The 15022-nt window shown below is 40.8% G+C and overlaps 2 protein-coding genes across 2 annotated transcripts in view; one reads left to right on the plus strand and one right to left on the minus strand.

Moving 5' to 3' along the window:
- Positions 1-420: 420 nt before the first annotated feature.
- LOC138019494 (uncharacterized) lies at positions 421-13582 on the minus strand. The gene is made up of 3 exons (XM_068866303.1): positions 13295-13582; positions 5295-5688; positions 421-3439 (listed from the first exon to the last, which is right to left on the minus strand). The coding sequence occupies exons 1-3, from the start codon at positions 13580-13582 to the stop codon at positions 2172-2174; spliced, it is 1950 nt and encodes a 649-aa protein (XP_068722404.1). The 3' UTR covers positions 421-2171.
- A 231-nt stretch (positions 13583-13813) lies between these two features.
- Positions 13814-15022, plus strand: part of LOC138019495 (NEDD8-activating enzyme E1 catalytic subunit-like) — a 29090-nt gene continuing 27881 nt past the window's right edge. The window contains exon 1 of the mRNA XM_068866304.1: positions 13814-13938. Within this exon, the coding sequence (XP_068722405.1) occupies positions 13907-13938 (32 nt within the window). The 5' untranslated portion in view covers positions 13814-13906. The remainder of the gene's footprint in view (positions 13939-15022) is intronic.

The raw sequence follows: 15022 nt of genomic DNA on the forward strand, positions 1-15022 counted from the left end.
GACACGGAAAAAAATAAAACGGAGAAATTCTACCCATTTTCCAACTGGGATTGCCGTATACGGCAACCCAGTAATATGTTGTTTGTTTCATTAAATTTTTACTGGAAAAGGATTGTGGTATTTTCTGCCTTTGTGAATTATAATATCATGTTGTGTATTGAATTTCCGAGCTTAAGGTTGAAATGTGATATGGGAGATGTTTTTTAGTATTGCTCTGTAAGCAGGAAGGGTTCACAGGCCTGTTGGAAGCGTGCTTGAGTTTCAACAAAATGAGCCCCAAAATCAGTGAAAAATTGGGACGCAGATGAATAATAAAGTAGCTGCTATTTCCAAAATGATGAAATTACCTTGGTGATAAATAACGTCGAACGCGTCTTGGAAAGTAAATTTTGACTTTGCATAAACAAGAGTTCGGCGATTGTGATCTTTGTTTTGACTTCGCTCATTTCATTGTCAAACTTTATAACACTTGACAGAAAAAGAAACTTACGAAAACCCGGTATCTTGCCATCATTTGACACAGATGCTTCACTGTTTGGCAAGTAAACATGCCGCGGTAACTTAATCACGGCGCCCGCTGAATTCCGGCGATGTCACTTTCGATTTTGCGATTTATTTGTGCAGCCAAAACGTACAATAACAAAATTGAACGTAGCAAAAATCTCCCAAAATGTTTGTCGCTGATCGTAACTGTTTATATTCTATATTCACGGTTCAAAATTAATGTTGTTTTCATGTCGTAAATATGTTATTCTCGAGCGACCGTCCTGGAAACTTCCTTCTGCTCTTTCTAAAAACTGTGTATCAATTTACTTTTGCATCAATATTTGTTTTTGCATAAAGCAAGCTAACAAAATCTGTACCTTGGTGAGTTCGCAATTGTTAGCTTTAATAGTATTTTCGGTCCGATGCTTCTGTTTATGAGAGGTATATTGTTGTGGTCTCTCATCCAAACACTAACCCCGCGGAACAGGGCCTAACTTCAGTGAACTTCGGTATTACAAAGCTGCAGGAGCTCATTAAGAGGAGCCTCTATCTCCCATACTTGGCCTCGGAGTCAACCCTTTCCCGAGTAGATTTATTTATAGAACACCTCCCTTGGGAGATTCAACACGCTCACTGTTGTAAAAGCCAATCTTCCTTGGGATGAGCTCCTGAAAGCTGTCAGATGCTCACAGGGCACGCTTAAACTTGTGGTGAAAAGAAGTTTATCAACATGTCAGCCCTGAAGCCAATGTTTCTCACTTCCCATTTATTTTCTTCAATCTTTCTGGGTTCAGTACTTTGCTAGTAACCACATGTCTTCTCAGACTATTTACCCAAGACTTCTACCATGGCACTACAATGATAGACAATACCAAAACAATATCGTGCACTTTTAGAGCTACATATTACGCAAGGACAGATCTGTTTCGTCGTACGAACGTGTGAGGACCTGTGAGCCAAAGGGCCTCTTCTGGTATGACTTCTTAATGACCCCCCGACTTGAAAAAAATCGTCTGGCACGGTGCACGTACCACAGGCAACCCAGTGTACCCTCACGGAGGGTCTAGTTACATAAAGATGTACTTAGAGTTTGACTATAGTGAGAAGACCATCATAAGAGGACAGGTACGTATTCTCTTATTTGGCGCTTCTAGTTTCTCCGTATTGCGCTCACCACAAAAACGTCAGACAGAGGAGCCAATTAAAAAAATGTGGTAAAATGTACACTTAGTGTCCTGCAGTGTACTTAGCCTTATTAGCTTAAGTTGGACCAACGGCGCACCCAACAAGCTCTTCTCCTATGAAAGCATCCACAATCAAGTACCGAATTATATTCAAGAAAATTCCATTCCAAGTAGCAGCGGTTGCAGCCTTTGAGGCGACGTAAAACTGGTACTTCCCAGGCCAACGTAATCCTACATGGTAAATTCCTTCTCTTTTTTTCTTTGCCCAAGAAACTGTGGAACAACTTACCCGACAAAACCAGAGCATCTGAGTCGCTCTCAATGTTCACGAGAGTACAGGTGCATTTCTCCAAAAAGTTTTCATCTGATGTTTGATGTTTTGAATATGTTGTGGGTCCATATTCTTCAATTCCCTTGGCTTTTATATCCGAAGTTTATGCATAATGCTGATAATACTATTGCACGCAGCATTTCAGTTTCCTTTTCTCTGCCAAATGTCTGTCAGTTTTTCCGAAGTGACCACTCTCCTGTAGAAAACTCGTAATCAGCAGAGAATATTGACTGTCCCGGACAAGTAAATTTGTCACTGAATGACAGATTTGGTTCACCGTAATGACCTTGAAAACCCAACTCTATGTCTAAAATCAATGGACTGTCATCACACATACACCGGATGCTCTTAAAAGGCAATTCAAGTGGTTCCTTTGATAATATTTCCTCAGCCGTGAATTGCTTTGACCCTTCGAGTTTCTGAGATATACGCACTGATACATGCTTAAAGAGTGAATATGGTGTGTTGGATTGGAGATCAAGGCCTTGAATTAAGATTTTGTCTTGACTTATCTCAATAGAAAAACGACGTTGTACTCTGAAGGGTGGAATCTCGAGGCTTAGCTTTTGCAGGAGACTTTTCATTACAGCATCTATCTGACTGTGTATTTCAAGAGAACAATATGGACTTAGAGGTGTCTTTTGCAGATTACAGATTACCAACTTCTGTTTGTAACGAACTGCAACAGCTGGAATGTCTGCTGCGGGGTTAACACGGAGACTGGAACCAAGCACAATGATCAAATCAGACTTCTCTGCTTGTCTATAGGACTCTTCCAGTTCAAAACTAGGAAGGCTCTCACCAAAGTTTATGATGGAGTCCACCAATTGGCCGTGGCACTTGGGATCATCACAAAACCTCCCAGTCCGGTGATCGTGAACCCACTTGGCAGTCCGGACATTGAAGTCTCGCAAATACTTCGCTTCACATGTTGTGCACTTCTCAAGATTGGTATTCCCATGAAGCTCAGCAAGCTCATGTCCAGGGATGCCACTGCGTAAATGGAGACCATCGACATTTTGACTCACCGTAAATTTCACCAGCCCCACCTCGTGCAACTTCACTATTGCCATATGAGCAGGTGAAGGAATTGCCCTCAACATGTCTGGAAGGAAAGATGCTGCTGGTTTGCGAGGTAAACCTTTTGCTCGTAATTCCCAAACACCAGGTCCTGTCTTTAGTACAGTGTTCACTCCACTACGGAAATCTGGGATGCCTGTGCTTGTGCTTATCCCAGCACCTGTGAAAATAATGCAGTGCTTGCTCTCTTTCAACCATGATGCCAAAACGTCAATCTTTTTCTCCAATTCAATCTCAGTGTCGAAGAACTCTGTTTTTTCGTCTTCTCGTTCAATGTTGTGATGACCCATTCCGGTGATTGGGGTTGGTTTGTAATCATCGTGGGGTGTCCCCTTGTCTTTTTGTTCAACATAGTGACCTGCCGAAAAACATCAACAAACAAACAAACAAACAAAAAATGGTTAACCTAACTGCAGAACCACGGACGATATTGTACAAGATACTAAGCATACTTTTATTTACGGTGCTCAGCAAGCATTGAACTTTCTGCGGCTGTCATGGAAATGAGTTGCCAATCTTTTGAATAGAATGCGAGTATGGAAATAAAATCACAGTGGCCATGTTGGTTTGCCAAAAAAGGAAGTGAGGTCATGCTCTCTCCCAAACTAATACTCCAACAATTAAAAAAAAATTATTTTATTTGTAATCACTGATCATGAGTGAGTAGTCTCTATAATATTTCAAAGAGGAAAAGGAAAGGAACTTCATTTAAATATCTAGTCGTTCTAGCGCTGGAGCGCTAACTGGGGACACTCTCAACTGTAATTAACAATGAACGCAAGTCAAATGTTGGTTTTTGAAGTGAGGGGAAAACCAGAGTACTCGGAGAAAAACGTCTCTGTGCAGAGTAGAGAACCAACAAATTCAACCCACATATGACGCCGAGGCTGGGAATTGAACCCGAGCCACATTGGTGAGAGGTGAGTGCTCTCACCACTGCGCCAGAACTGAACCACAGCACCATCCCTGCACCACAAGGGACTTGAGTAGAAGCAGAGGTTGTTAACCCATTGACATCAGGATTGAATAGGAGTAGTGCTCTATCAGTTGAGCTGTCATGCCATCTGGGAGGTCATGGTCATTATGTGAGTTCATATTGAGCCCACAGAGGAAAGATATAGACTTGATTCTCTCTGCATTTCAAATGATTATGTGTTGCTTTCATATACTTTCGTCATAGCTTACCATCCTCATACAAAATAATTTGACCTTATCACAACATCTTCATCAGTTGCATTGATTGCTTGATGATTCAGCTAGTCACATGATTGTAAACCTTGTGAACATTTTAGTCTTTTCGATTCCTTATACGAAATTTTTCAACATTTTTCAGTCTTCTTAATAGCTATGATTTTTAACTACAGCTGCAACTGTTACCCTTATTTTCCAGTCGTTTTAAAATTTTTCCACCTCTCCATTGTATTTAAAATTAAATAAAGGTCAGTAGGATTTTCCAGTTTTAATCTTTACATACAAACATTTAACTGTTCTTTTAACAAAGATGTGCTTTCTATTTTACTAAATAATTATGCACTCTCATTTGAGTCTTTTTCATTCTACTTTCACTTATTTTACACAGATAAATACACTGTAATTATTGATATCAGGAACGCACATTGTTATCTTGTGATTAAGACGAAATAAAAAGTACTAATCATCTGAACGGCCCAAGGTGTACACTGCCAAAATAATATGTCAGTCACATGTGCATGTAGGTTCGGATGGAAACACAGTTCATTGCCTCATAGTACTTTGAACAATCTGCAAGGATTGATCGACTGATTTTGCAGAAAAATAACACACCGAATGAGAAAAAATAATTCGCCGCAATACCCACTTTCTTAATCACTCATTGTTCGTTTCATTCAAACATTCATACATTCAATGATTTACGCATTATCGAGGCCCTCCCAGAGGGAGCCCTTATTGTCTTTAAAAATTTTCCTGTGCTCCCTTGTTCCTGAAATTACTTTCAAACTACTGCCTTGTTCCCTGCTTTTTGATCCCTAAATTTGTTTATGTTCCCTTGTTCCCTGAGATATTTTTTCATTGTTCCCCTGTTCCCAAGTTGAAATTACAGTGTATCTCAGTTCCATTCCCCAAAGCCCCTCCCCTCATTGTTACTCATTTATTCACCCTTCAATCCATGAATCCTGTTGATTTCTTCATTCAATTAACTATTGTTCGGCTTTTCTCTCAGTGAGTACATGTACCTGATGAATCGCTTTTCCCTGCAGGTTTTCCTTTATGCAGGCCTTTGGGTGTGATCTTAATGCTGTCGACTAGAGCTGTTGCCAATTTCTCCAAGTCCCTTGCAGTTCTTTCCTGGTCCTCTTTCAGCTTCCGTTCTGTGGTTGGGAATACACCTTCTCTCACAACTTTCTCACAAACAAGTCTCTCTTCTTCTCCATCCTTCTCCCAGTGTGCTACAAACTGGAAGTGTAAGGGTACGTCTTTTGGGAATGCAACTGAATGTTTGACAGGTTTTTCACCAAGTTTGTTGACTTCAATGTTGCTTGACTGATGAAGGTAAAGCGAACCAAATTGAGAATGTTGTAAGACATTTATGGTCAAATCCATGGTACTATCTGCCATTATCGTTGGAATCTGGAAAAAAATAAGAAGGACAACAATGGAGATGACTCGTTAAGCTACTTGAAAAGCATCTCTTGCAGTCCTTGAGTTGGAAAAAATCAACTTTGATGCCCCTAAGACTGGGTCAGTTTACAGATCCAAATACAAAGTTGATAAAAAGCATAGAACGAAAATTCAATTATATAATAATAATAATTATAATAATAGTAATAATAATAATAATAATAATAATAATAATAATAATAATCATCATGCCTACTTGCTCCAATTGACAAGCATTTGTATAATTATGAGTTGATGGTGGGAGCGCAAAGGTGTGAACGTGCTGGATGCAGCAGGATGGTTGATAATTTGTTGACAGTCCGAGCGGTCACGTTAGACTGTCACATGAGGAAGCGCAACCTTTGCAGGGGTAAATTGGCATTAAGAAGGCCTATGACTCCATAGATCATGGTAGGATAGAGGAGATGATGCTGTTGCACAGGTTTCCCGACTGGGTGTGTAGAACTGTCCGAAATTTGTCGAGAAGCTGGAATACCAGAATAATGGTCACCACAAAAAAGGGGAGAAAGGATTTTGAGACCATGTTTAGAAAGGGTCTACCCAGGGCGATGCCCTATGCCCCAGGCTTTTCACGGTCTGTCAGACAGGTATAGACTTTCTAAGCCTATCGACACAAAGGTCACGGATCTTCTCTACGTAGACGACCTAAAGATCATTGCCGCATCGGAATCGAAACTCACATGTCTGATGAAGTCGCTGAAGGCTGCTACAGCGAATGTTGGGTTGCAATAGAACCCTAAGAAATGTGCTGTCACCCACATAAGGAGAGCAGTAGGAGTGAAGGTTGAAGTTTGAAGTTTGGAGGAAGGTCAGCAATACAAGTTCTTGGGCGTGCTCAAGTATTCGAAGCAAGAAGAGAAGCTAGCGCTGAAGTGCTCTGCTAAGGAGTATCTCCGTAGGATGTCCTTGATCCGATCGAGTCCCCTCTCGGACTACCATCGTTTGATTGCATCTAATCAGTTTGCAATGCCAGCGATGAGTTACTTTATGTGGAATCAGCATTGGCCAATAACAGAGCTAAAGGAAATAGACAGAGAGGCCCGCAAGATCGTTGTAGAAAACGGAGGCAGGCACCCCTGTGGTTTAACATCACTATTGTGCCTGCAACGAGATAAGGGAGAGAGGATCTTGCGCTCGATCGAGAGAGAGTATAAAGAAACTAAAGTTAAAGCAGCAGTCAAGTTGTTCCAGAATAGAGACCCGGTGATGAAGATGGTGTGTGATTTCAAAAAGCATGCAGAGAGCGTGGAACACCAGTCACTGACAAAGGAAGCGGCGAAGTACGCCGAGGAGTATGGCCTGCAACTAAAGCTCCAATACCCTGATCCAGCCTGCGTCACAGAAGAAGGAGCGGTTATAACTGGAAAAAGCGTAAAAGTCGCCAGAAGAAAAAGTGAGAACTAGGACTGAAAGGGGCTGTTAACAAGGGAAGTTGTTAACAGCAAGAGGAGGTGACAAGGAGCTAAGCACTGAGCGATACTATTGGTGGCTAAGCGAGTAGCTCACATGCCCAACATATACAGTGGCGGGTACTGTAGACTCGTGTATAAGCCACACTCGTGTATAAGCTGCACCCCCAACTTTCAAGCATAATTTTGAAAAAAATAAGAACTCCAAAAAAGCACTCTTGTAAAAAAAGTTGGTAGTTTGTTTGCAGATGTTAACAATAAACTTGAAGAAATCTAATGTTGTGTATTTGCCTACCTTTTAAATCAATTTTTCTATTCCCTGTGACTGACAACAGTTGTCTTCATTGTTAAAGCCCACAGTTGAAATGAAAACGGTAGAACTTGCACGAAAAATGCGGGAGAACAATGCAAAACGTTTGCTTGGTAACCACGCAGTTGTTTAATGAGGGAAGTGTGGACATGGAAACGCTCGCTTTTGCATCAGCTGTGCATGGACATCATGGATGCATCGATCAGAGAAAAACTTTTTGCTAAAAAAAAGTTTAACAACCACCTGGACAAACACACAGTGAAAGTAGTGAAGGGCAATGAAACAGTCGGCCATTTGCTTGAAAGAACTACTGGCAAGAAAGATTAGGGTTTAGAAACTGAAGATGCAAACAATTGGCTCCTTTAGGAGCCACCACTTCTACCAAAAGCAGTGATCAACAACAGGTTTCTGGAGGTTTTCAGTTCAATTTGTGACCCCTAAAAGCCAGTTTACTCCCTCGGAAAGCAATGGTCTTGCGTATACCGGTAAGCCGTACCTGCGATTTTTGGCCCAAACCTTAAGAGTCTTTACGGTAGGTTCAAATGATATGAACATACCCACTTGATTGCACACCATCCACAAGACACGCGCGAGTCGGAGCAGTGACCCAACGTGTAGGTTATGCAGTACAGCACCAGAGAGCATGGCTCACATCTTATCCGCTTGCTCTGTGCTTGCACAAACAAACTACGTGGTAAGACATGATGCAGTCTTAAAGGTCCTATTCTTTGAGATCCTCTTTGATTTGGGCATTGTAGACACTGTGCCTCCTTGGTATTCACGCATCAAACCGCAGCCTGTCTATGAAACAGCGGAGTACAGGCATACTGGGATGTTCCGATCAATGGAGAGTTTCAAGAACTGAGGGCAAACAGAGACGCCAGGATTGTCAACAACCAACACAAGTAAGCCATAGTGCTGGAGATGACCTGCCCCTGGGTGAGCAACCGTGACAAGAAGACGTCAGAGAAGACCATTGTGGATGCAGTGTGGCCCAGTGGTTAGGGCGCTTGCCTTGAGATCCGGATATCCCAGGTTCAAGACCCGTTCTAATCACTCGTTGAATTTGTTCCTGGTAGTCCCAGGTTCAACTTCCCAGCTGCACTTGTAAATAGCCAACTGGTTTGCCTCCGGCCAATTGGGATTCTTAACAGTTGTAGTTGTTGTGTTCTGTAGTTTTGTTGATTGTGTTTCATTGGCCCTGAAAAGCCCCTATGGGGAGCGGTCAATTAAGTATGTATTGTATTGTACCATAAAGTATGCGCCACTTAGATGTGAGATGAAGCAGAGGTACCCAAGATATGATATCGCCCAGTACAATATCATCATAGACGTTTTGGGGGAATAGTCCAAGGATGTAGATGCTACTCTACAGAAGCTGATGAGCAATAGAGCAAAAGATGTGCTAAAGGAGATGCAAAAGACGTGCCTCTAAGGAACTCTCAATATTGCTCGCACGTTTAAAGTCGCAACGCGAGCACTCGAGAAGTCTCAGTCGCTAATAGGGTCTTTTTACTTGAGAAAGACATTTTTTTTAAGTTTACTAGGTCTTATCTTTGTAATTAGTTCAGCTTTTATTCACTTTATAGCCCAAGGGTTACACTGCGGCAGCACCTCATGATGCTACTTAACTGTATATAGCATACAGATGTTTTAACTGCTGCACAGTATGGGGCCCAGTTCTTGGCCACTTTTTGTTTTGTTTATTTTTTGCACCACAAATGAATCAGAATAAAAAACAATTGTTTCCAAAGGTAGCTTGATTCCTTGCCTTTCGTCCTGCCAAGTTTTGACTTTACAGCTACTATATACTGTGAGCATGTCGAGGTGATGCAAAGATAGGTGAATTTGGTTTCCCCGAAAATGTGTTTGTTTATGGCGACTCAAATTACATTTTATCCATATAAAAGGCCCAAATGAGCCAATTCTTGGCATAAAGAACATAGAGTGATAAAGCTATCTGTTAAATATCAACTTTTGCTGGCCTGTTTCACTCTTTGACCTTAATTCACTCCTCAATACTTCCATAGTACTCTTGCGTATTTGCCTATTCTCGACCACCCTGCTCGCTGCCAACACTTAAAAGTGCTCATAGTTTTGTATGGATTTTTTGTGTCAATTCAGTTGTAAAAATAAAGCTGTAGTGGGGTGGCATGTTCTAACAGTAGATATGAAATAAACTATGAGTTCTGACTTAACCCCGTTTTGCAATACCCAACTCTTTTAGCCTAGCTTGACAGCACTCAAGTCAATAAGAGAAAAACTAGGTGTGCAAAAAACTTCCTTTTCTAACATGAAGCAAAGCTTTTTAAGGATAATTTGTGGTCGAAATATCAAACACAACCCTTAAGCCCTGGCCAAACTATTAAACAAAGTTGGATTGAAGGCTCCAACTTTGCTCAATCCAACATTGTTCGACAGTTTGGCCACCCATGTTGGAAGATGTTCGTCCAACATTTTTTGTTCAATCAAATGTTGGATAGAGTTTGCTTTTGGTCAAACATTACAACCAACAATTCTGTTTGACGCAGCAATGTTGCAGTGTTTTGCCGCTCTTCCAACAAAGTTGTGTCCTGAATCGAGTCACATTCGCTCTGCTAGCCAAACACAAATCGCTATCTTATTTTCAAGCATCATTTGGAACAGAGATGACGGACAAGGACCAAGAGGACATCGTGGTTGTTGATGAATAGCCAGAAACCTTGATCAGTGAATAGGAAGCAAGGCCATGTCTTAACTGATCATTATCGCTGTTTGGAGATGTCTGGTTCAGTAGCGTTTAAAATTCCTGCAAATTGATCCGATCATCATCTCCTAAGGAGGGGGACATTGGGATGTATTAGAAACCACAAAACTGAAGAGAAAATCATCCAAAACCGCAAAAAAATTCGGCCAAAACCGAAAACCGCATACAAAACCGTCAGAAAACCGATACAATGGTGACAAGTGGGGCATACGTACAGAGCAAACTACACTAACACTTTATTTAATCAAAGTATCTGTGGATGTCATGGACTTGTCTAAGGCCTTCATATCTTTTAGTATCTGCTGAAATCATAGGCTTTATTTCTGCCGCTCTCTCGAGCCCGGACTTTGTGGGCTCACTTTTCCGTAAAGCAGCTGGTAATGGAGCCAAGTTAACTTAGGAGAATTTGCACACAAGTCCTCTCTAGAACTGCAATTTTGCAATTGCAAAAAGCTATATCTTCGGAAACTTCAATCGAAAATCTCTAATTGAACATTTCTATTTGACAACTAAGACAGGACAGTTTGGAGATTTGAATGGAATGTTTAATCTTGGTCTAAAACATGCGATTGCACTGAGGAAGCTAACTGGTACAACTTGTTCCTTGTTTTACATGGCAGCAGGAACTTGCTCAAAGGTTAAATGTGGTAATAAACAGATACTTACTTAATACAGCAGTCGAATATTGAAGCTCAACGCCCCCCCGGGGGACTCCCATATAAAAAGGGGAGGGATGCTCATCTGAAATTTTACATTAAACCCCTAAAGGAGACCAATCTGAATCTGGGAAAGGCCTAGGCTTTTTTTGACCCCTAGAAAAAAAAAAGAGACCACATTATAACACAGAGAAATAAAAAATACAGCGACTTTTCATGATGGCAAAGACATTATCATCGAATGCTTTCACCTGCGAGAAGAAATATAAAAGTGTAAATATACCCTTTTACCTTTCTTCGTGCGCAACCCTAAAGGAGACCTTCATAGCTACATATGATTGCATTTTGCCCAAAACACCCTAAGTGAGACCAAAATCCGAAATTTACACCTTCAAGCGAGATGACGAAAATCCCTCCCCTTTTTATATGGGACCCCCTCCCCCAGCACTGCCCTTCCATATCGCGACGTTGCACCAAAGAGAAAATTCGTTGATGTCCCTAATTCATCTTGCTGGCCTTGGGAATTGTTGTCATTTGCACCGACTTTGTCACTACTTTCATGCTGGCCTTCATCAGAGTCACTAGCTTCCTCACTCATTTCATGCTTGTTCAGATCTTCATGGGGTCCTTCATCTTCACCCACTCCGCACCAACTCGGGCATCATTCGACACGCATGATGCCCTACGGTGACATTTAGTTTGTCGCGCATTCCTCTCAATAACTTAGGCGTTTCGCAGCTATAGAGTGTTTTCATGCGACGTCTCCGGGAATTGAGCTCTATTATCACTCAAACGTTTTCTTTGGTTTCGGAGGAAAAACAAGGTTACTGATCACGTGAATGAAAACAGACATCTTGTCCCCTATGGGACCTTACATTCTACAGTTGTGTATTTATCAGGCCCTAGTACAACCTCATTTCAACTACTGCAATATTGTTTGGGGAAACTGTGGAGTAACTTTGCAGGAGAAACTGCGAAAACTACAAAACAGAGCAGCCAGTTTCTTGACCTACTCTAACTATGATGCTGATGTCAACAATTTATTTGAACTCTTGAGATGGAAATCCCTAGCCTCTTAAAGGCAAATTGAAATAGCAACGATGGTATTTAAGTCCCTACAGGGACTAGCACCTGTTCGAAATTTGTCCATCGTGATTCTGGTTATTACTGTGAATAAGGTAAATGTTCCGCAAGCACGCACAAACTACTACAGAAAACAGCTTTTAGCTACAGTGGCGCAGTTTTGTGGAACAGTTTGCCATTAGAACTAAGGAAAGCAGCGTCCCTCAGTCAATTCAAATGACTGATTAAAGAGGTTACCTAAGCCATTATTCTAAACACGACATTCATGGAAAGCAGCTTTTATTGTATGATATTGAGTAAGATAGTTAAAGTAGTTTACATAGTTTTATCTATAGTTGGTTTTAAATTTTTAATTGTACATATGGTTTTTATATTGCTGATGAATTGTACCGTGGTTAAATAAAGATTAAATAAATAAAAAAATTAAAAAAATTAAAATAACACTCTATTCGAGATCAATTGCCGCTCAAAGCTAAGATAAACCGGAACCCAAGTAGGACAAAATAGGAAAACCTAAAAAGGGCATCGGATTACAAAACCGAAAAACCGCTCATATTTTCTACAAAAACCGAAAACCAAATGCTAAAAAACGAAAAATCTGCAAACCGCAATGACCACCGAAACCGAAAAACGGAAGTCTTTTGGCACAAAAACTGAAAACCCGATCTAAAAAATAGCCGAAACCGCAAAACCGAAAATCCTAATGTCCCCCTCCCTAAGCGCGGATGTATCTTGCAAAGAACATACCCTTTTCTACACGTTCTCTTAACCATTCATTGGTTTTACCTTGTGTGAATACGTCCTTTCCGTCCTCTAACAAGTCCAAGCTACTCCAGAAGCTAAAGCTACGCCAAATGTTCAAATTTTGCACCAACTTGAACTTGAATTCGTCAAGCAATGTTGAATAGTTTTTTGCCACTACCTCAACATTTACATCCAACAACGTTGCATGTGGGATCCAACTTTGTTCGATAGTTTGGCCAGGGCTTTAGTAACTTAACAACAAAAAATGATAATAAAGCGTTGTTTATTCTGAGGAATCAAGCGCACTCCTTTGTGGCCGAGAACTTGGCCCGCAGGTCGATAACTGGCACGAACGAAGCCTCCATTTTCGTTATTATTCGGGGAGAAAATAGCGTTGAGCAGTCGATAGCTTTACATGTGTAAACTGAATGCTGAAGCTAGTTGTCTGTGAAATTTCAAGTCCTTACGGGTATTCCAAGGTAAGAAATACAAGTTTACGTTTTTTGTGGTCGAGAACTGGGCCCCAAACTGTAAATTATTATGAAGAAAAATAATAAAAAAATAGTAAATTTGTTTAATCTTTTCTCATCTAGCTTACCCAGCTTACCTGACCGCCTTCTAGTAAATTCAACACAACTTTTTGACATGACACGAATTCAAGTAACCCTGATAAGAGAGTACTTTTCACGTCCAGAACCAAGTTACTGCAATCCTCAACAAGAAGCTTGGCGGCTTTCTCGAGTAAGGTCGCATGGCAATCTGTGCAGTCTTTCACAAACAGCAAGGTATTGCTTGCATCTGCTTTTACCTCGAACACTTCCCCTCTTCTACTGCTTATTGCATGAACTGGTCTTTGCGCTAACTTGAACATAGCTTGGAGATTCGAAAAAGCCATGGTTGCAAACGTTCGTAGACCGCCTATCTGACTGTTCCTTTACTGGGCCGGGATTGCAAGACTAGAAGAGACGAAGGCCGATTCCGTTCCGTTGAGCCAACTTTCTCTGTTGAAGCCCTATATTTATAGTAGAAAAATCACTGATGCTGCAAAATTATTTCTGTAGATTACTCGGACAATTTCCGCAATCAAGAGTGCAAAGAAATCCCTTGCCTTGAACGCAGGCTCGAACGTCATCGAGAATTCTTGTCCTTTTTGAAGACACGGCTGCACAGCTGTCTAATACGACGAGCGGTTGCATAGCATAACATAACACCATCGAGCATGGAGATCGAGGGAAACTCTGCGGACTCGCTGTACGTATCTTCCTTATTTTGTTACTTGTTAGATGCATTCCACTCCTGTCCCGCATACCTCAAGGGAGGCCCACTCCATGATGTTCTTACGACCTCATTCAAAATGAAACAAGCATGCAAATGTTTCTCTCTGTTTGTGTATATATTACTTCTAAATATAGGGAAGATATCTTGCAATTTGCTTTTGTTATTGAAATGTGTCAACCACAGGAACAAGATACCCTTTGTTTCGACAACCAGTGAGGCTCTGGTTGGCACATTAATGACGTCCACGATATCTTCCCTATTGGAACAAATTACCTTGCAACAACTTAATCAATGCAAGCTTTAAACGATGGCCAGTTTAAGACGGTATCCAGTCATCTCGCCCGCCACCAAGAAGACTCGCCACCAGCGAATTCACCACCAATATGCAATCAAAGTCGCCACCATGCAGTTCCTGTTTTTTTTTTTTTTTAAGTTATCATAATGTATTGAGAATAGAGAATCCTTTTAATGTTCTACATTTGTTTTTATTGTAAGCTCTTATTAATTTTAATTGTTTATTATACATGAATTTTTTAACTAAATGAACTGTATGTATTTGAAGTGAGGGTGTAGACAAAAGGTAGAGGTGATGCTCGTAATCATCTGGACTATTTAATGGAGGGGATGTAGTTTTTGACTGCTTAACCCACTGACTCCTCAAACGCCGTAGGACACCCCCAGTTGACGAGTAAAACTTTCTGGCGTTAGACAGAGTAAAATCTGTTGAGTCTCGCTCTCATTTACACGTATATGGCTCAAATGAAGTGGAAAGCTTAAGGTAATTCCCTTGAAAATGACGTACTATCCAGATTTCCGTCAAACTTGGCAAAATTGATATTCATGCACAGGACATTGAAAAAATACAATAAAAAGTCACCATGCTTGTTTTTGCACTGCATACCCGTTATTCGAAGTGTTTTTTACCGAATAATCGCGAGTAGCATTCAAAACTAGATTAACTGGAAAAATTGTTGTTATGTAGTAAATTCTACTTAATAGTACTGAAAACTTGAACCTAATTGTTTGTGTGGGCTATAATCTTTAAGTGAAGTGATAT

This window comes from Montipora capricornis, chromosome 10 (genome assembly GCF_036669925.1).
Source record: "Montipora capricornis isolate CH-2021 chromosome 10, ASM3666992v2, whole genome shotgun sequence".
Taxonomy (NCBI): Eukaryota; Metazoa; Cnidaria; class Anthozoa; order Scleractinia; family Acroporidae; genus Montipora; species Montipora capricornis.

Bases quoted from the DNA above. Each gene is read 5' to 3' on its own strand.
- LOC138019494 (XM_068866303.1), bottom strand. From the start codon at position 13,582: ATGGCTTTTTCGAATCTCCAAGCTATGTTCAAGTTAGCGCAAAGACCA. The intron at 5,689-13,294 runs GTAAGCTGGGTA...ATTTTTTTCCAG, and splicing joins ATTTACTAGAAGGCGGTCAG to ATTCCAACGATAATGGCAGA. The intron at 3,440-5,294 runs GTACATGTACTC...GTTTTTCGGCAG, and splicing joins AGGGAAAAGCGATTCATCAG to GTCACTATGTTGAACAAAAA.